We start from the raw sequence: 21,448 nt of genomic DNA, 5'->3' as shown, positions 1-21,448 counted from the left end.
GGCATATTATAATCGCACCGTCCGTCCGTCCCCACTTAATTCGTGTCCGGACTGTAACTTTGTCGTACATTGAGGGATTTTGAAATAAATTGACCCTAGTGTCTTCCACATCAAGACGATTTGTCGCGTCCAAGAATTACGTCTCTACCTCAAAGGTCACGGTCATACTATCATTTTGAAGTTTCACATTATCGCAATTAGAGAAAATAGGTACACACATTCGTGTCCGGACTGTAACTTTGTCATGCATTGGGTGATTTTAAAATGACTAGGCACACATGTCTACAACATCAAGACAATTTTTCGCGTCCAATAATCACGTCCCTATCTCAAAGTTCAAGGCCACACTGCCATTTTGAAGTTCACTGTTTATAGGTACACGGATTCGTTTCCGGACTGTAACTTTGTCATGCATGGAAGGATTTTAAATTAACTTGACATAAATGTCTGCCACATCAAGACGATGTGTCGCGACAAAGATCCATGTCCCTATCTTCAAGGTCAATGTCACACTTACAGTTTGAATGTACTCATTCTCTAGAGAAGAGTTCGAAGATAAACATCTATGTCCGTATTGTTACTTTGCCATGCATGTAAGTATTTTAAAATAACTTGGCACAAATGTCTACCACATCAAAACAATCTGTTGCGGCTAAGGCTCGTGTTCGTTTGTCCATGTGTTCCCACTTACACAACAATCATGTCCAGACTGTAACTTTGTCATGCATTAAAGGATTTTGAAATAATTTGGCACACATGTGAATCTCATATCACCATTTTGTCGTGTCCAGAATCCACGTCCCTTCTTCAAAGGTCAAGGCCACATTTATATTTTGAAGGTTCATGCTATCACAATGAGAGATTACAGGTACAATAATACAAAGAACAATATTCAGCAATTAGTAACTTTTATTCTCTTTTCTTTTCATAATACCTGCATGCTTCAGAAACCTTTCCGGGGTCATTTGTCACTTGGGTGACAGCTCTTGTTATGCCTGTATGTCATGAATGTACCAGAGTAACTTCGGTTCAAACGTTACCTTATTCACTGCTTAAATTGCAATTAAAACCGTGGCATAGATGTATCTGTTACGTTAAGAAATGCTGGCGCAGTTATATCTTTGTCTTTTACTTCGCCATTTGCCGGCTTTTGAATAAATGATGCACACTTTAAACCATTGTCAAAACATTGAAATATTCAAGTATTATAGAATTAACACATTGTCTAGAAGACCATTAATTTATCCAGAATGTATCCAACATTTCTACAGCGTGTTTGCTGTTTTACTTATCCCGTAGCCTTGTCATTATAAATGTTTAAGTGCACAAAATTACTATATTAAATAGTCATCCCGATTCGGCATATGATAGTACTAGAGAGGGCAATTACTAACTCACTAGAGCAAATATCTACTTCAGGGTAATTAATAGGACACATGTATCAAGCATTGATATACAAAACACGAGAAAATCGTGCTTAATCGGGTATGAAAATATTACTTAAGGGGTGATCTATGGGGTATTTGCTTCGGAAAAAAATGAATTGCTGGAACACTATAATTTCACAACGGTCTATTACCAATATACATGTACTTTATTATAAATAAAACTATTAATAATATGAACTTTTATTTTTAAAGTAGTGATTTAAGTAAGACGTTAAGCCTCAAACTTTCCATAAAAGGCAAAACTCCCGAGGGCGCCCTTCGCCCCATATAGTATTCGACAAATACAGCATTGTCTCTATTGCAAGGATTATATCAATTGATACAACAGAAGGTATGTTTATTTTATTTTCAATTACTGTCGGTTTTGCTAAGTATGTGCTTCACATGCACTCGGGATTATGTGAGTCTACCCCATTCTTGAACGCTACCTGTATCTAAATTAATTTTTGAAACCAAAAATCAAATAATTTTTACGTATTAGGAACTGGTCATATTGAACATATATTTTGTCAAACACTAGAGAAATCTCTAAATTGTGAGTAATAAGGCTTGCGATCCTGAGATTGCCCGGTCATAGTTATTAATATATTTTCCAAATCGTGTCGTTTACTTTTTTTATCGTTACCAAGGCAACATGCCGTAAACACGAGGTCACGTGTCTCAGCATAGTTACTAAATTATATATAAATACATGTAGTTCCAAAAAGGCCTACTTTCCTACTTACACAACTACATCGCATGATCTAGACGACAACAAATACAAAGTATATTTATCACTATTTGACTGTCAAAAGCGTTGTTTTTGCAGCATCAAGTAAACTATACTATGCTATTTATATATTCTACCCTATTGTTTAAGTATTGGAGACATTATTTGTACATTTTTATCTATCTATCTATCTATCTACCGTTATTTCCAAACTCCTCGGCATGGTATTCGGGACAGGGGTATCAAATATTCTTCTATAGGGATAGCAAGCAGACCATGGTGAATCTCATAGAGAAGGGATAAGCTAGCATCTGTATGAGTTCCAGTTTCGGAGGTTAAGGGAGTGAAGCATGTCCGTGACGCTAGAGGTCTTACCATGGTCTAGCATAATCCATTGGGCTGCTCTTCTTTAGATATTTGATCTATTTGAGTTTTGATGTGGGGGAGACCATACTTCGGAACCATATTCAAGCTGGGGTCTGACTAACGTCTGGTAAGCAATATGGACTTAATGGTTTGGGATTTAACATTTATGTTCTTGCGAAGGAATCCCAAGTTTGCTTTCTTGGATGTCCTGTCTATATGGTCATCACACGTGAGATTTTCTGATATATCCATGCCTAGGCATTTACCTGATGTAACCGATTCTAATTTGACTCCATGAAAGTAATATGATGTTTCCTTTTTGCGACGTGGATAACTTGACACTTGGAGGGGTTAAATTTCGTATCACACTCCAACTCTCACTTTTCTAACCGAATTAGATCATTTTGGAGGGTGACTGATTGGTTTGAAGACGTCAGAACAATGTATATATTTCAGTATCGTTTGCAAATAAGCGGACCTGGGAATTTATGTTAGGTTTTTAATAATTTTCATTCTCAGTATTCTCCAGACATGTAAACAGAACCCAAAATATTTTTTGTAGCGTCCGTCCGCCCGTTTGCCTGTCCGTCCGAATCCATATCTTTGTCATTTATGGATGGATTTTAAATAAATTAATGTAAATGTGTAGAACGCAATGTGTCATATGCAACTCTAGGTCTGAAGCTCAAAGGCCACACATTGACAGCTACGTTCACTAAGGGTGAAAAATGACCTTTGTCAATATTCATCAAAATTTCAGAATAGGTTAATATTCTTGTGCTTAAACAGAAACACACATAAGGCGATTTTTTTGTTGTTTATTTTGTTACCATAGCAACCAAGTTAAAATCAGCATTTTTTCCCAGTTTTGAACATGCTTCGTTCTCATAATATTATTTGTTTTAATTTTCAAATACACCAACTTGTTTTCCTTCCAGATTTTGTAATATTGGTGCTGAGATTCAAACACTAAATAAATTCATAAATTAAAAGTTTCTTGGTAACTTTAACAATTTTCATATCTTTTGGCACTGCAAATAAGCGAGATTTACTGAATAGCACTCATTTTTGCAATCTTGATTATTCTTAATTCTATCAAATATTCCAAATTCATGACATAAATTTGTTCATAAAAGTAAGTACATTGTTGGTTGTGTTCTGACAACAATTCTGTCATTCCTGGATTGGTTTAGAGTAATTTGGCATAATTGTGAACAACATGATAATGTGTCCTGTATAGGATGCAGATCTCCAGTTCAAAGGTCAAGGTCACAACGTCTCACGTGATGAATGTGAATAGGTCTATCTTCTTTTGTTCATAGCTTTGTCATTCATGGATGGACTCAGAATTAATTGTGTATAAATATGCTGCTTGTTAAGACAATCTCCTTTCACTCTAGAACACCTTGCCGATTATTTCTTCATTATAACTTAATCGATTTTGTGAAGCTAAATATGTAAAGTTTTAGAGCAGTATTTGCTTTTTTCTGCAAATTTTGTTTAAATGGCGATAAATTATAGCGTATTTGTTGACATTTGTGGACGATGTTGATATAAACCACTAAATCAAGCCCAAAATGCATTTTTTGTATCAAATTTCGTCTTAGATATTGACTTCCCTGTATTTGTATTGAGTGGTCAACAATCAACTCGAACTCGGACAGTGTCAACAGAATGTCTGTTGCATTTACTTGTATGTCTACCCTTCTTATTTCGTTGATCAGCCTATATTTCCATGTGCCTTGATAGCGTCCGCGTCAGTGTTCTTTTCATGCATTAACATGTTCGAATCATGACCATGTGACATTATATTTGACAGTTTTATGATTCTTGTTCTTATTTGGTCGCCTTTGTTTCAAATGCTTACAAAGGAATGAGTTAGAATATATACACTTGGGTAAATGTTGAAGAAAATGGCCAACATCCAGAGAAAGCGATACGAATTTGACGGCATTATTAGAAATGTAAAATATAATAAAGAGGGTTATAAAATTGTATTGATCGATTTATTCAAATTATTAATATTTCGTAATCGTAGTGTATTTAAAATTGTTTGATTTTTAAAATGTTAGTATACACCCGTTTGAAAAATGGGTCGTATTAAAGTTCCCGACTGGCGGTCTGGGGGCGGCGTCAACTTTTGTCCGGAGCATATTTCTACACGCGTGGGGGAATCTCAATGAAACTTCATAGAAATGTTTATCACATTGAGAAGCTGTGTTGCATGTAAACTAGGTCTCTAGGTCAAAGGTCAAGGTCACACTTTGATGTCATTGAGAAAACGGATATGGCCGATGATTTTTGGGAGTTGGGATTGGACAGTAAATGTCTTGTTAATGTTGTTGTTGTTTTTTTATAATGTCAGACGATATTCCAAAAATGATAGAGTTTTAGCAGCATCCAACGAACTATTGTTAGTTTCGTCAATGCTAAAATCAACAGTAACTTTGTTCCTGGAAATTGCCATCCAATTGATTTTATGCATTGCTACAACTTTCAATCAGTTTCTATGGTGTCCTGTTTTGGGCAGTTAAAATATCCCTGTTACGATTTAAGATTGACTTAAGTTTTGACTGTTTACGCTCGACTATTCAAAAAAGTAGAAGAGCCATTGTAAATATGAATTGTGACAGAACTTTGGCCCTTTGAACTTAAAAAATATACATTATTCAGGCTCTTGTTTAACTATCAAACACTTGAGAACAGTCGAGCTCTTGTTAATAGATAAGTTGCGAGATTTAACATTCTCTTTCGAAGAACTTTCACTATAGACTGTAAATAGGTTACAGTTCAGGCAAAAACATGCGAATATTTAGGTAAATCATCGCCAAGATTTTTTATTTTGATTCCATGAGGATTAAAATATGAATAATGGATTCAGTACGAGTCTTTCTTCGTTTGCTAGGATAAACAACAAATTGTCCGAGGCCAAGCCGAGGATAAATTGTTGTTTGTCCTAGAGAACTGTCTTCTTTCCGCCTGTAAGAAGACACTTTTGAAGAAATTACGGGTAAATGTATCCGACTTATACGACGTTTAAGTTTAAAGAACAGATAAATTAATAAACGCATTTAATTATAAATAGATCTAATTGAAATTTAATGTATGTTCAAGTTGAAATATAAAATTATAGAAAATATTTGCATGACCTTTAAGTTTTGGGCAGTGAAAGGTGTTGGTAAAATTGAATTCGCACGGAATTTTCGTGCACTTATTTCAATCGGACATAATTCACTTTCATTCAAGATAACAATCTTATCAACATTGAAACCGTCTCTGAAAATGTCTTTCGTCAATGGTATATGGATAAAGTTTTGAACCCCAAATTTGGTAAGTTTCCTTATTCACATGCTTAGCTTGACGCAATGTTCAGCTGTATATCACAGGCAAAAGTATCGGACCTGGGAAGAAAAAATATGACCAGATTGATAAAAAAAACCTGTGTTCATCTTAAAAGTGTCAAAAAAAAAACAAACAAAAAAAAATGTATATAATGACCCCCTTTAAAAATATACTATAAGTTAAGAGAAGGCCGGAAACTCCAGATTCGAGCCTACGAGCAAGGGATTCATTTCCCGGGCCGTTGTGAAAACAATTGGCCAGACAATTAAAAAAAACTTTTATCACTATTTCACGTTTATATAAAGCTTCAAAATGAGACCAACCGCAAGTCTCTAGCCCTTCCCGTTCATGAAATATCTATCAGGAAACGAGCGATTTCGTGCTAAAAATCCTTGGTAGACATAATTGCGGCACAACAATTCGGTACGTAAACATAGACTAATACATGTATGTCAGCTGACTACGGGTCAAAATTACTTGAATTTACTAAATAATATTACTAAATACATTAAGTTGGACCACTCACAACCGTCAGTAGCATCTAATACACATGAGATTCGAGTTTCAAACATTTACACGGTCTTTCAATCGCTTTCTACGCCATTATGCATCTTGTGTGAAACGTTCCGGTTTTCGTTGCTATTGGCCAATCAGAAGACTCGTTACAAAATATCGAACAGCTGATTGACAATGGCGTAGAAAGTAATCTAAAGACCGTGGAAAGGTTTGAAATTCGAATTTTGCGTGTATCAGATGCTACTGACGGTTGTGAGTGGTCCAACTTAATGTATTTAGTAATATAATTTAGTAAATTCAAGTAATTTTGACCCGTAGTCAGCCGACATACATGTATTAGTCTATGTTTACGTACCGAATTGTTGTGCCGCAATTATGTCTACCAAGGATTTTTAGCACGAAGTCGCTCGTTTCCTGATAGATATTTCATGAACGGGAAGGGCTAGAGACTTGGGGTTGGTCTCATTTTGAAGCTTTATATAAACGTGAAATAGTGATAAATTTTTTTTTTAATTGTCTGGCCAATTGTTTTCACAACGGCCCGGGAAATGAATCCCTTGCTCGTAGGCTCGAATCTGGAGTTTCCGGCCTTCTCTTAACTTATAGTATATTTTTAAAGGGGGTCATTATATACATTTTTTGTTTGTTTTTTTTGACACTTTTAAGATGAACACAGGTTTTTTTTTTATCAATCTGGTCATATTTTTTCTTCCCAGGTCCGATACTTTTGCCTGTGCGAACAACTGTTAATTTCTTCAATGCTAAAATCAACAGTAACTATGTTCCTGGAAATGACATGTTAAAATATAGCATGTTACGACTCAATCTTTTATTTACGCTCGACTATTCGAAAAATAGGGAAAGATATTGTAATTGTAAATTTTGACTATGGCCTCTTTGAATTTAGAAAATTCTACATGATTCAGGCTCTTGTTTTACTAACAAGCACTGAGAATAGTCGAGCGCACTGGCTCTTGTTAAAAGATATGTAGCGAAATTTAACATTCTCTTTCGAAAAACTTTCACTATTGACTCTGGTACTGTAAATAAGTTACAGATCTCGAAAGAAACATGCGAAAATTAAGATTAATTATCGCGAAGATTCTTACATTTTGATTCGCACGAGGATTAAAGTATTCATGAGAAAGTATAAGCGAAAGTATAAGCATGAGACAAATTCAACGTTGATTGGTGTGGAAACCGCGAAAAGTTTCTTGCGGGAATGTAAAATTATGCTACTTTATCTGTAAAAATACAGAAAGGCGGGGCAAGACTTTAGATGAAACAAATAGCATGCTAATAGGAGTCCTTTAACTTGCCCAAGCAGGACACCGTGTATTTCAACTGTATTAAATCCACGTTGAAAGTAACTGTTATTTAAAAGTGCCTTCTTACAGACGTAAGAAGACACTTTTTGAATAGCATTGCTGGGGTATAGTCGTATAAGAAATAACGTTCAATGTGTTGCAATCGACTTGGTTATAACTGAATATGCAGGCTTACCCTTTATTGGACTTTCCCATGGACCGTTAAGACCAACCATGCGAGGTCAATAGTTCAGGTTTTTATGTAGTATCATAATATTTACATAATTATGGTATTTGGACGGACATATAGTATCGGACTATTTGTACATGACGCTATTGCAAAACACAAATAATATATCATTTTTTTAAAGTTGTTGACAAATTAAAACGTGGATATTTGAAATTATATTTTTTTTGTGATCTGAAATAGTTGTCTCGTAAAAAGCGTTTAAACAAAAAGGGAATTATAGATTAAATTTAAAGTCATTGGACAGGTATGTATATTACATTTAATTATTTTGTTATGCAGTCTATCATGGTATACTTAAGATGTCTCTGGCTTAAACGTTTTGTTTATCTCATATTGATTTTATCTGCTCATATTTTATTCCGCTGGTGCTGACAAACTGATTTGTTTTAGATAAAAAGGGTTGCATATACATGTATGTTCCTACTAATTTTACAAAACAAATTTAAACCTCTATGGTAACACAACTCTTTCATATCAAGAAAGTTCTAGTATATGTGTGCATTTATAGGTACACAATTTAAGTACATTTGTGTACTAACTAAATACTTACTAATGCATGCATATGTGTACTATTGGGAAATAAAAAAAAAAGAAGATTGTCTAAAAAGTAAAGTATCTTTTAGAATAAACGCTAGCTTTTTTGTTTATTTACGAAGAATGGCAGTGTAAAAGAATTTCAATATTTCTCTTTCGTTTTATTTGTAGAGTTTATTTATAAAGGGTGAATCTTTGTCTGTTGAAGAACTTTGGTCGCAGTTCAAACACACACTTGAGGATGGCATATCAAAATTCATACCCACTAAAAGAATTACAGCTAAACCATCTTTGCCCTGGATAACAAAATCCATTAAAAAATTAATTCATAAAAGAGATCAGCTCTATAAAAATATTAAAAAACCAAAAACAAATAAAAATAAATCTGATCATGATCAATGGCTAAAATTTAAAAATTTGAAATCGCAAATAAAAGCTAGAATTAAACAATCATATGAATCTTACTTAGAAAACATCCTGAACCTTGCAGATGATTGATGATGAAACTAATACACAAAGTAAAGTTTGTACCAAAAAACTATACTCACTTATAAAAAACTCTAAAACAAGATTCACAAAGTGTGTCTCCATTAAAAGATCAAAAGTCAGGTTCTCTCAAAATTAATAACACTGAAAAAGCAAACATTCTTAACAAAACAATTTCAATCAGTTTTCTCACCAATTATACCACTCACACTTAAAGATCAATGTATACAAAAACTGAGACTCATGGATCCCAGAAAGTATTGTCAGTACCCACAAATGAATGACATCATCATCGGTAGGGCAGGTGTACTAAAGCTCCTCGCCAACCTCAATGCCAACAAAGCTGCCGGCCCTGACAACATTAGACCGATTGTCCTGAAGGAGCTGAGAGAAGAGATTGCTGACATCGTTGCAGTTCTTTTCCAAAAATCCCTGACCACCGGTAATATTCCAAATGACTGGACCCGTGCAAACGTATGCCCTGTCTACAAAAAAGGTGATACAAGTGATCCAGCAAACTATCGCCCAATTTCCCTTACATGCATCCTCTGTAAAAACACTCGAACATATAGTTGCCTCTCAACTATCCTCTCACTTTACCCCACAACATACTCTTTGATCTTCAGCATGGATTCAGAGAAAGACGATCATGTGAGACACAACTCATTGAACTTACTGATTACTTTGTGAACAACCTTTCAAATGGCAAACAAACAGATCTTATACTTCTTGACTTCTCCAAAGCTTTCGATAAAGTAAACCATCTTAAACTCTTAGATACCCTGCAAGAACATGGTGTTTGTCCTCAAATTCTAAACTGGATACAGTCATTCCTTATTGGCCGTAGACAGACAGTAGTTGTGGATAGTGACTGCTCATCTGAAGTCCCAGTTACCTCTGGAGTGCCCCAAGGCTCGGTCCTAGGCCCCTCTGTTTCCTTCTATATATCAACAAGTTACCATCTTCTGTCCTCAAATCCCAAGTCAGATTATTTGCAGACGACACTGCTGTATACCTAACCATCAATTCCTCCTCAGACCCCCAACTCTCCAACATGATCTAGACAATATGGTTCTGTGGAGAAGCAGTGGGACATGGAGTTTAACCCTTCAAAATGCCAAGTCATCCATATCACCAAAAATAAGACCATAATTAAACACAAATATATGCTCCATGGCCAAATCCTAGAGTCTGTTACAAATGCTAAATATCTCGGACTAGATCTATCTGCTGACCTTAAATTTAATACACATATATCTCGAATAACTTCCAATGCAAACAGATCCCTTGGCTTTATTAAAAGAAATGTCATCACTAAAAATGAGAAAGTAAAAGAACTAGCATACAAGTCCCTGGTCCGCCCACAGGTTGAATATGCCTCATCTATTTGGTCTCCTTATACTAAACCAATATTGACAAAGTTGAGATGATCCAGAGACGTGCAATAAGATGGGTTAAAAGGGATTACTCCCTCACTCTAGTGTCACAGCCATGCAGGAAGAACTGGGCTGGCGATCCCTTGAACATCGCAGACTGGACTGTAGACTGATAATGTTTTATAAGATATACCACAACCTAGTTGCAATTAATCTCCCAACTTATGTTCAAACCCCACATAGATTAACCAGACATATGCATCCCTTATCCCTACGTCAAATACAGGTATCCTCCGACTACCATAAGTACTCTTTCTTCCCTCATAGCATTATACTATGGAATAAACTTCCTAGTAACATTGCCACCCTGCCCAACCTGAGTCAGTTCAAACAGGCAGTGGTGGGTTTGCAGTACTAGTCTTACTCCCAGTGTTTTTAAACTATTTTATCTCTTATCATCTTGTTTCACTATTAACATTTTAACCATGACTAGAATACATTTTCAGTCTCACCTTCCAAGCATGTCAATGTTTGGACTTTTCTTTTTAGCTTTTCTCTTCACCTTTTACTAACAATCCGACGTGCACTAAATTCCTGCCTTTAACACTCGTAAGAGGGGTTGGCAGTATCCAGAGATAGATAGATAGATATTTTCACTGCCACGCGAAACCATCTGAAATTAAAATGTTTACAAAAAGTTTGAATCATGAATGACAATAAATTTGCCAAAACTTTAATTATCATAAATACAAAATACTGGAATGTTGGCCAATAAAATACTGTTTACAAATATTGTTTGTAAATATATGATACATGTACATGATTTATGTCGAATTAGTTTAACGGGTATTAAAACTATCCAACATAAAAATATTCATACCTAAATGTAACGGTCTATTATGTCTATCTGTAATCCAGATTTTACACATTGTTCTCTTCCATTGTAAGTAATGTTGTAAAAATGGAATGTGTAAAGGATTAAAGTTTTAACTTGACCCTTCTCTTATAGTTATACCAAGTTATATCTTCTTTGTATGGTTCTTATTGTATAAAAACCGTTAACAGTTAGCTACGTGACCTGTAATATATGAAATAAAAGATGACTGTATTTGTTTTGCTACTTTACCGATCTGGACAAGTTTTCCAATTTTGATTTAGGCCAATAACTTGATCATTTGTTTACATAATAAAATATCAATAACTTTATGAAAAAATGAGTAAGACATTTGTATGAACCTTGTTAATAAAAGGCAACCTTGTATTTGCTTACAATTATTATACCATAATCTTAAAACATGTGAAGTCATGTTTTCATTTTATTTTTGTTTCAATACAAAACTGTATCCACATCAAATGGTTGACTTTCTAGGCAAACGCCTTCTTTTCTTGCTTACTTTTAAGGACTACAGTACCAGAGCTTAAAAAAGAAAAAGAAGAACAACAAAAAACACACCCAAAAACAACATCAAACAACATTGTCTTAGACTAACGAGTATGCAACAAACGCCCATGATCAGAATAGAATAGTACAGAAATCCTATAATACTATAATATAAAATAATAATATACAACGATAATATACAAATTTAATATAAAATAATAAAATTCAATAATAGTATACTATAATGATATACAAGCAACAATAATAATATACTGTAATCGTATACAATAATATTAGTATACAATAATGATATGCAATAATAGTACACAGTAATAGTATACAATAAAAGTATACAATATTATTATATGATCTAATAATAGCTGCAATCTCATTGGTCCAAACTGTAGTCAACATAACTTTTTATAAAATCATATTCACGGGATGTAGTATCATATTAACTGGCTGAATTGGATTTTCCAAGTCTAAATATAGATTGAGACTCATATTCAATGACCATACACCGTAGACTGTTAATTACGTGTGTTAATTAAAAAATAATTGTTGCGTTTTGTTCTTTATGACATATTTCTCGATTGAAATATCATTACTTTACTGTTATACTTAAAGGCTAAACCACATCGATGAGTATAAACTTGAATTACTTTTGTATGAGCAGCGTTCTCGTAGTCGTTGCACGCCTAACACGTGCGTCTTTTATCCCGCGCTTCAACGAGGCAAAATTTGTACATGTATATAAGATTGTACTTTTTCGTGATTTTTTTTAATTCTTAGCCTATTCATATAATAAAACAATTATTGACGAGTGAGCCATTGAATATGATGTGATATTCACCGGCAGAAAGTCATATTGACCTCGGCTATCGCCTCGGTCAATATGTCATCTGCCGGTGAATATCACATCATATTCAATGGCTCACTAGTCAATAATTGTATAATAATATACATTAAAAGAACAATATTAATATACAATCATGGTATACACTAATATTATACATTATTACCTGATACCTTATATAAATGTAATTTGGTATTTTTATCTGTTTTCTGAAATTCTCAAACACGTCAACGTTCGCGAATTGTTGACCGGTCAATAGTTTCGACTGTTTCCCTCGTGTGTTCTGACGTCATTGACGTATAGAGGATTCCCATTTGAAGCGTCCATCGATCTTGATCATAAACTAGACTTGACGTCACATACTTTAAGTATTAAGTATAATAATTGACATATGTGCAAAACTATTTTTCATGTTCCTTTTTTCTTCTGCAAGTGCTATTAAAAAAGTTGATCAGGTAATAAAACAGTTATTTCATATGTGATCTGGTAACAGTCAAACAGTTGTTCCTCGGTGTCGGGGATAGTGATTGTTCCCGAATCACATATGAAATAAGTGTATAATAAAATACAAAACCACATGACATTTACTTCTCAAAAGTATAGTATTATTTCACAACTTCTCCTAAAAATGGAGATACAAGATGACCCTGTTAATACATGCAATATGTACTTTTCTGCAAAAAACTAACAGCATGTACTAATAGATAATTGATTTAATTGATAAAAGATCATTGTTAAATACTATTTTATTTGATTTCAGGGGAGGCAATATTGTCTGAAATGGAGCACAGAGGGAGGATTATGCTTGGTATCATTATGGGAGTTATGGTGTTCCTGATTGTTGGTTCACATGTTCTGTTTCTACAGGATGTAAGTACTTTTTTTATTTATATTCGGATTAATTAAAACTTTTGAAACGACAACTTAAAGTAGATATTGCTATGTTCCTAGCGAGATCATTTTTTGACATACTTTCCAAACATTTAGAATTAAGTTCTTCCAACCAGCACAAAATGGAGTGTTTAATGTCTAAAGAACTCAGTTTCGATATGTCATTTGTCTCTCTCTCTCTCTCCCAAAGAGCTCAAAATAAGGAGAGCAATGTTTAGCTTAGATTGACGAAAATATTTGTTAATATTCGGTTTATATACAGAATTTATTTTAGTTCGATTGTGTAGGAAGCTATGAGATATATACGCACTTTCGAATCCGTTCTGGAACCAACCGGTACTGAGCAATTAGTGTAAAGTTTCTTGCTCAAGGAAACAAAGACTTGCCCCTAACGGGGTTTGAACCCATGCGGCTAGCGATCAATAGATTACTACATGTAGTACGAAAGGTTAACCTCTCGGCCATGCCGCCACGATAATTAATATTATTGTGTTAATATTATTTGTCGTCCGCTTCAACACATGTAGAAGTCATGTTACTTGATGAAAATCTAATTAGGTAGTGAGTCTAGGGATACTGAATTAATATCTGGTCGCCAGTGTATGACTAAATGATGTAAACATACCATGAATTAAAAATACATATCAACGTTAATAATAAAACATACAGCGTAAATGATGCAAAAAAATTGTATGAAAGTAATATGAAACATGCTTATTTTATAATTATAAATTACCACTATCAACACCACTAATAATTATCATTATTATGATTATAATATATTATCATAATATGCAATATTAAGAAACTATACAATTCATTTTGAAACCAATGAATTGAAAATAAAGCTTTACTGGTAAACTAAAATGGTTAGCACCAGACTGTTTGGATTGACACAATGAGAATGGAGTTAAAATAATTTTCGCTAATGGATTATTTATTTTCAGTCAACTGTAATTGAACCCGATCCAGTCCAATCTACATCATCACAATATCAGATGCCTAGTTTTGTTGGTGTCAAAGAAGTTTTCAAAGAAGGAACACGAGAAGAAATAATCAAAGCAGCTAGGTTATTACACAATGCAAACAAACATGTCCGAGGATCAAAGACATCTGATTATCTTAAAGACGCATTATATGTGATGAAACTGATTCTCAAGGATATGGATATTGAAGAAAACGGTCTCTTTGAAAGGTCTAGTGTCAAATCTAAAAGTGTTTGCCCAGAATCTTATATGGGTGGTGCATTTGGTTTTCCGTTGTATTACAAAGGGTTTGTGGATGACAAATGCAATTACAGTGTTCCGATATCAAGTCTCGTTACAGTGATTAAATATGTAGACATGAAACAGAATGATAAGAATAAAACATCTGATAATTTGGAGAAATTTGTTGAATCAGTATATAGAACTGTTCATGATATAAAAACGTTGATTGCTCTAAATACGGAAACTACACCTGTAGATATAAAAGACAAATATCCACATGTTAGTATGTTACAGTCAAAGTATAAAAACGAAGGTTTTGCTCTCAACAGTTTAGCTAAGCAAGTAAAAACACCTTATGTTCTAATTGCAAGGGGTGTGGAATTCTTTACCAATGATTCTAGATTAGAAAGGATGGTCCGAGAACTAGAAAGCTTAAATGTTGTCGCAGTAGGAGGAGCATTCCGTTATCCAAATGGACACTGGCATAAAGGCTGCTATCAGCTGATGTATAGAAACTACACTTTAAAGTATATTTCTGGATACGACGAATCGTTCCACGAGTGCTTGTTCTGTGATTATATACAGGGACCTTTCTTAACTTCTTCTAAATATATGAAAAGTAATGTATTCAGTGATTTTAATGAGAACAATGGGCTGTATGAAGACTGGTTTCTTAGAATTTTTCAAAAGAAAGAAGAAACAGTGGTATGTCCTGATTCAATGTTTAATGTAATAATGAAGGACGGTGTTCAGTCTGATCACATGATTGGCTTTTTACAGAAGTGGGGCTTGTTTCAAATTATATCACCGACAAGAAAAACAATTACTGGTGATTGTAAACGTCTCAATGTTGCAGGTAGAAAGTCACTTTCATTATCACCATGTGCTTTGAAATCAAACAATAATGCTGTAAAAACTGTCATGCAAAAATGTGTGGAAGTTGGAATAACTTGTGAACTACAAGAAGGCACTGCGTTAGGAGCGAATAAATTTGGAAAATCACTGCCTTGGGAATTAGATTATGATATAAGGTTTTCTTTTGATAACTGTTCCAAATGCAAACAATTAGAGCAAGCATTTACAAAGTCAAAAGTAATATTTGCATCTTTCGCATCAGATTGCTGTACTCAAAAGCTTAAGTTTGGGGAAAGAACAAACTACAAAGTAACAGTAAATGGATACAGAGGTGATTTCACAGGTCATCCTGTAATGGGAAGTGATGAACTTGTTAAGTTAGGAATAGAACCAACAAAGGTGTTGTATGACGGGCAATGGGTAAATTTTGCCCGAAATCCAGGACTTTATTTGAGAAATAGATATGGTACAGAAATATACCGCCATGCTGAACACTGGTCTCATTCTGCTCCGAAAACAGGACATGGCAGGATGGTCTACAAACCAGAGTTTCAAAGTTGCACTACACCAGGTGCTCACAATTGCTTAGATAGGTTCAATACTGATGGGAATTTGCCATTTATGTATTTACTACCATAAGGAACTTGCATATTTGTATAAAATTTATATTTATCATGTGGCATCTCTTGTTTTTGTCCCCGCCTTTTCGAAGAAAAAAAGGGAAATAGAAATAGGCTCTGTCCGTCTGTTTGTCCGTCCGTCTGTCACACGTTCGTGTCCGGAATTTGGAATAACTTGGCACAAATGTTTGTTATGATAAGGCAACAACCAGACCCCTACCTCCAGGGTGAAGGTTGCACTTGCTCATTCAAGGTCAACAAGGTCTATTTGATGGTATATATCGTGTCCGGTCCATAACTTTTTTGTCTTTGAAGGGATTTTGTAAATACTTGCCATAATTGGTCACAATAATGAGACAATGTGTCTTATACAACAACCGGTCACCTACATCCAGAGTCAAGGTCACACTTGGAGGTCAAAGATTAACATAGTCTGTTATAGGGTATATTTTGTGTCCGGTCCATAACTTTTTCATAGATAAAGGATTTTAAAAAATAATTGGCACAAATAATTAATTTAATAAGACGATATGTCATGTGCAACACCTGTATCCCTACCTCCAAGGCCAAGGTCACACTTAGAGGTAAAAAATAATATAGTCTTTTATATGGTCTATTTTGTCACCGATCAAGAACGTCTTCATAGTTCAAGGGTTTTTGAACTAACTTGGCACACAAAATCACAATAATAAGACAATATGTCAAGTACAACACCTTCACCCCACCTCCAAGGTCAAGGTCACACTTAGAGGTCAAAGGTTAACAGAGTGTTGAATTGTATATTTTGTGTCCCATCCATGACTTCTTCATAGATCAAGGGATTTTGAAAATACATGGCACAAATAGTTACAATGATTAGATGATATGTCATGCGTAACACCTGTGTCTCTTCCTCCAAGGTCAATGTCACACTTAGAGATCAAACATTTATAAGTCTGTTATAAGGTATATTTTGTGTCCAGTCCAAAACTTTTACATATATCAAAGGATTAAAAAGGCAACTTTGCACAAATAATAACAATAATAAGATGATATATCAGGCGAAAAACATGGGTCCCCACCTCAAAGGTCACACTTAGAGGTCAAAGATTAACATAGTCAGTTATAGGATATATTTTGTGTCCGATCTATAACTTCTTCATAGTTCAAAAGATTTTTAAAATACTTGGCACAAATAGTTACAATAATAAGATGACATCTCATGCACAACGCTTGGACCCTGCCTCCAAGGTCAAGGTCACACTTAGAGGACAAAGCTTAACATGTAAGACTTTTAAATTCTGTGTTTCATTTTATTTCTTTAATGAATTTATTGTTGCATTTGCAGATCTAGCATTGATCATTATTTTGGACCTTCATACGTCAATCTTTTGAAATAGCACAATTTTATGCTTCATATAAAACTTCCGTGAGGCGGGGGACGTTGGTAACTCTGTTACAAATTATTGTTATATATAGAAAAGCAATAAACTATCGGATATTATATTAAAGGGGCCTCCGTTGGCCGAATGATTAAATCGCTTACATTGAATCATGTGCCCCTCTCTGATTTGGCTTCGAATCCTGTCAGGTACATATGAGGATACTATCCAGTGAGCTCACGAAAGGTCGATGGTTAGCTTCAGTTTTATATAATAAACTTGCCTGATATCTTCTTACACTAGTTCAGCTAGTTCTTACAACTTTGTAACTCAACGTTTTAGGGAGTTTTCATATACATTGTAGACAGGCAGAATTTAAACTTAATAAGAATTTCCTTAAACTTGGCATGTTGTTAGAATATGATTACAGAAATATTTTGAGCGAAAAATGTTGGTTGTTACTATATTCACTTTTGAGTTATCTGCCCTTGAATCTGAATTATTTACTTCTTGGATGTCATTTGTAAGAACTCGTGGTTCATTCCTTTTGCTACTTTTGTGTTTATTTTATGATAATATAATGTTATAAATGTGTAAATAAAAGCAATAAAATATGTTTAACTCACATTTAAAGGACAGATAACAAAACCTTGTGTTTACTACTTAAGTTTTTCCTTTTATTGTTGATCACAATATATAAAAGCATACAATTCCATATATCATTTCTGTTACAATTTTTCAGTTGAGTTAAGGGACTTAAAATTCTTTAAAAATAGGACATTTCTTAAAAAATAAAAAGGCACAGGTTTAGAGAAGAAGCGGGAAAAGCTAACGTTCTTGAAATTTTGCACATTGACTCAAAGGAAAGTAAGCTACATGAAAATTACATAAAATAAGGAATCGTTTACCTTCATTGTGAATTATATGCCAATGAATCAAGCAAAAAAACCCGTCCAATTCAGGGGCAGATAACTCTAAAACGAGACCGGTGACCCCAAAATTATGTTCGCTTGAAATGTTTTTTTATCGTATTCAAACAATGATATTCTTATAGATTACCATGTAAAATGAAATTCAGTAATTGTAGTTAAAAGGTTTGTAAGATTCGGTCTTCGGAATGATCTGAAATAAAATATCAACATCGATGACAAGATAACTCGAAAACGACGTCGGTGACCCAAATTATTTTTCGCTTGACACCTTTGTTATCATATTCTAAAGTCATGCAAAGTTTAAATTAATTCTATTATGTAATTTTTATTTTGCCCTATGTGTTCATGAGACGTCTTATTTTATTTCATTTATAATGTCTGTACTTTTCTACTTGACACTATTATCTCGAACGTGTGCGCTATTTGATGTCATGAAATATTTCTCATTTTGGAAAGAACATTATTCAGTTATTGATCAGTGTGCCATTGAATATGATGTGATATTCACCGGCAGATGGCATATTGACTGAGGCGATAGCCGAGGTCAATGTTATTTTCTGCCGGTGGATATACATAATATTCAATGTCGCACTGGTCAATAATTGTTTTATTATATGATTAAGCTATAACAATTTTAAAAAAAAATCAAAGAAAGTACAACCTTATATATGTACAACTTTCGCCTGTTTCGTTGAAGCAGGGAAAATAGACGCATGTGTCGGGCGTGAAACAACTACACGAACGCAGCGCATACAAAAGTAATTCAAGTTTATACTCAATTACTCATCATTGCGGTGTAACCTTTAACTATAATAGTTAAATCGAGAAATATGGTATTAATAAGCGAGCGTAATTAACTATTTACGATGTATGCACTAGAAGAATTATCCGTGAAACTTAAACAAATTGTGTTAGAATTTTTTTAAAGTAATTTTTAACAAATTGACTTGAATAACTTAGTAAATTTTTACTGGCCAAGATTGTTACGCCAGTTTACCTGTCGGCTATACCGACAACACCATGTTTTTTCTAAACATCGTGAAAATTACCTACTCAGTATTGGTTTTGCCAGGGTTAAAATTAGAAACCACATCGCTTTCAAATCATGAAAGCTCGCCGATGATTGGCTATGTGAAAGGTCATTAGAAATTATTCGTATTTGGTCACGGCCAGATCTAAAAGCGGAGCGTTATTTAGAGCTGATTTTAAACAGAGATTTTAAACAGATTGAGTACAATTATTGGCGGTCTGTATTACAAAATGAGAAGAACTTAACCGCGGTTTCCGAAAGATTAAAATTAATTAACCATCGTTGAGACCATTAATCTAATATGGTTCATCGTACTCATATTACTTGTAGACACGGCTAAAGAACTATCATCTGCAAAAAGTCGTGTAATTTTTAAAAAGGAATAACGTAAATTTTAAAAAAAGGCACAGGGACCGAGCATTGAGGGACACTGTCATGAAAGTAACGTAAATTAGGAAAGGAAGTCCCAACAAAAACTTTCTGGTTTCTTTTCATTAAATATTTTTTTCTAACCAATAAATTAAATCACTTGAAATTCTGTATTGTCTTAATTTGATAATTATACACGTATGCCAAACTCTATCGAACGCTTTAGAAATATCACAGGAAACCATACATGTAGATTTTTTGTTGTCAAAAGGGTTGCAAATTTGATCATATATCATTTGATTACTAACTTCTTTTGGGGTTTCAAATATACCCGAATCAAATACAAACATATTGTTTGTAGCTGCGATAGGATCAAGTAAAGTTTGTTAACTAGATGTTATTCGAGTTGGGGCATTTATAAAATTAGTCACACTCTTTAGTTATAATATGTGACGGAATTTATTATTGGAAGAATTGAATTGGTCTTCATTGATATCACCTAACAAAACTATATTCTCTTTTAGTTCAATAGGTATTTCTAAACATCTTTTCAATTAATTTTGTCCCAAAATGCGACGGTGTAGTGTGGCGGTCTATAAATTGAACATAATAGATATGACTGTTTTTTTTAAATTTATTTCTATCAAAACTGATTAAGGGAGAAAATTTTCTAAACTAAATAGTTGTTTAGGTCTTACAAATGCAGACATATAAACTAAAATTCCGCCGCAGTGACTGAATATATCCTTTTTAAACATAAAATTTTAAATTACTATCTTGTACATGCACGCCGATTTTGGACTCCGTAAAACACAATATCCATATCTAAAAATATCTTTTATAAAATCAATTTTCTTATGCTCTGAATATTTTCAGTTTAGAGGCATGTGTATGCTAGCGTTTCATTCGAGCGTCTAATGGAAATTGTACTAAAATTCTTCAGTAGATAAAGTCTAGTTTACTAAGATGACTTCATCATTAGGGGGACAGTTTCAAATCCGCACTAGAAAATCTGCACGAAATTCTCCAGCGTTTTAGCCAAGCAAAATTTAAATCAAAACCTTCGAAATGTAAACTATTTAAGAAGAACGTGTATTTCCAGGACATCTAATAACCCCTGACGGGATCGCTTGTGATCCTCAAAAGATCAAAGTCATACGAGAATGGCTACGTCCTACAGACAAGTAGTCTGTTCGAGCTTTTGTAGGAATCTTAATCTATTATAGGAAAATGATATCGTACTGCTGTCAAAAAGTAAAGCCGCTCATAGATTTGACGAGGAAAGGAATTAAGTTTAAATAGGGTCTAGAAGAAGAATATTCATTCTTGGAATCAAAACTACATCTATGTTCGGTTTCAGACGTGTTAAGCATAGATAGCTATATCCCGTGGTAATGAATGGATCTTGAAAATTCCCCAAACAATACAGGGACAGATCTTTAAGTCTACCAAAATCATACAGGGGTGGAATACCAAGAGACGAATTTAGTATACAGCTTTGATTGTCAAAAAAGTGCGAAAGGTTCCGATTCACCAGAAGTACCAGCTTGTTTTAGGTGTGGACTCCAAAACATCTGTCTGGAAAGCAGCAGAACGATACAGTCATCCAGG

At 34.1% G+C, this 21,448-nt stretch overlaps 1 protein-coding gene across 2 annotated transcripts; it reads left to right on the top strand.

The window, feature by feature from the left end:
• Positions 1 to 1,638: 1,638 nt before the first annotated feature.
• On the top strand, positions 1,639 to 17,961 carry LOC132740975 (uncharacterized). Of its 2 annotated transcripts, none has more exons than XM_060729041.1 (3): positions 1,639 to 1,779; positions 13,332 to 13,441; positions 14,410 to 17,961. In XM_060729041.1, the coding sequence occupies exons 2-3, from the start codon at positions 13,352 to 13,354 to the stop codon at positions 16,162 to 16,164; spliced, it is 1,845 nt and encodes a 614-aa protein (XP_060585024.1). In that variant the 5' UTR covers positions 1,639 to 1,779; positions 13,332 to 13,351; the 3' UTR covers positions 16,165 to 17,961. The 2 variants fall into 2 exon arrangements, with proteins under 2 accessions (XP_060585024.1, XP_060585025.1); XM_060729042.1 differs by lacking the exon at positions 1,639 to 1,779 and adding an exon at positions 8,000 to 8,182.
• Positions 17,962 to 21,448: the final 3,487 nt, after the last annotated feature.

This window comes from Ruditapes philippinarum, unplaced genomic scaffold (assembly GCF_026571515.1).
Source record: "Ruditapes philippinarum isolate M1 unplaced genomic scaffold, ASM2657151v2 ctg411_1_1_1_1, whole genome shotgun sequence".
Lineage (NCBI taxonomy): Eukaryota > Metazoa > Mollusca > Bivalvia > Venerida > Veneridae > Ruditapes > Ruditapes philippinarum.
The sequence above is the reverse complement of the archived record's forward strand: the minus strand, read 5'-3'. Positions and strand labels throughout refer to the sequence as shown.

Bases quoted from the DNA above. Each gene is read 5' to 3' on its own strand.
- LOC132740975 (XM_060729041.1), top strand. From the start codon at position 13,352: ATGGAGCACAGAGGGAGGATTATGCTTGGTATCATTATGGGAGTTATG. The intron at 13,442-14,409 runs GTAAGTACTTTT...ATTTATTTTCAG, and splicing joins ATGTTCTGTTTCTACAGGAT to TCAACTGTAATTGAACCCGA.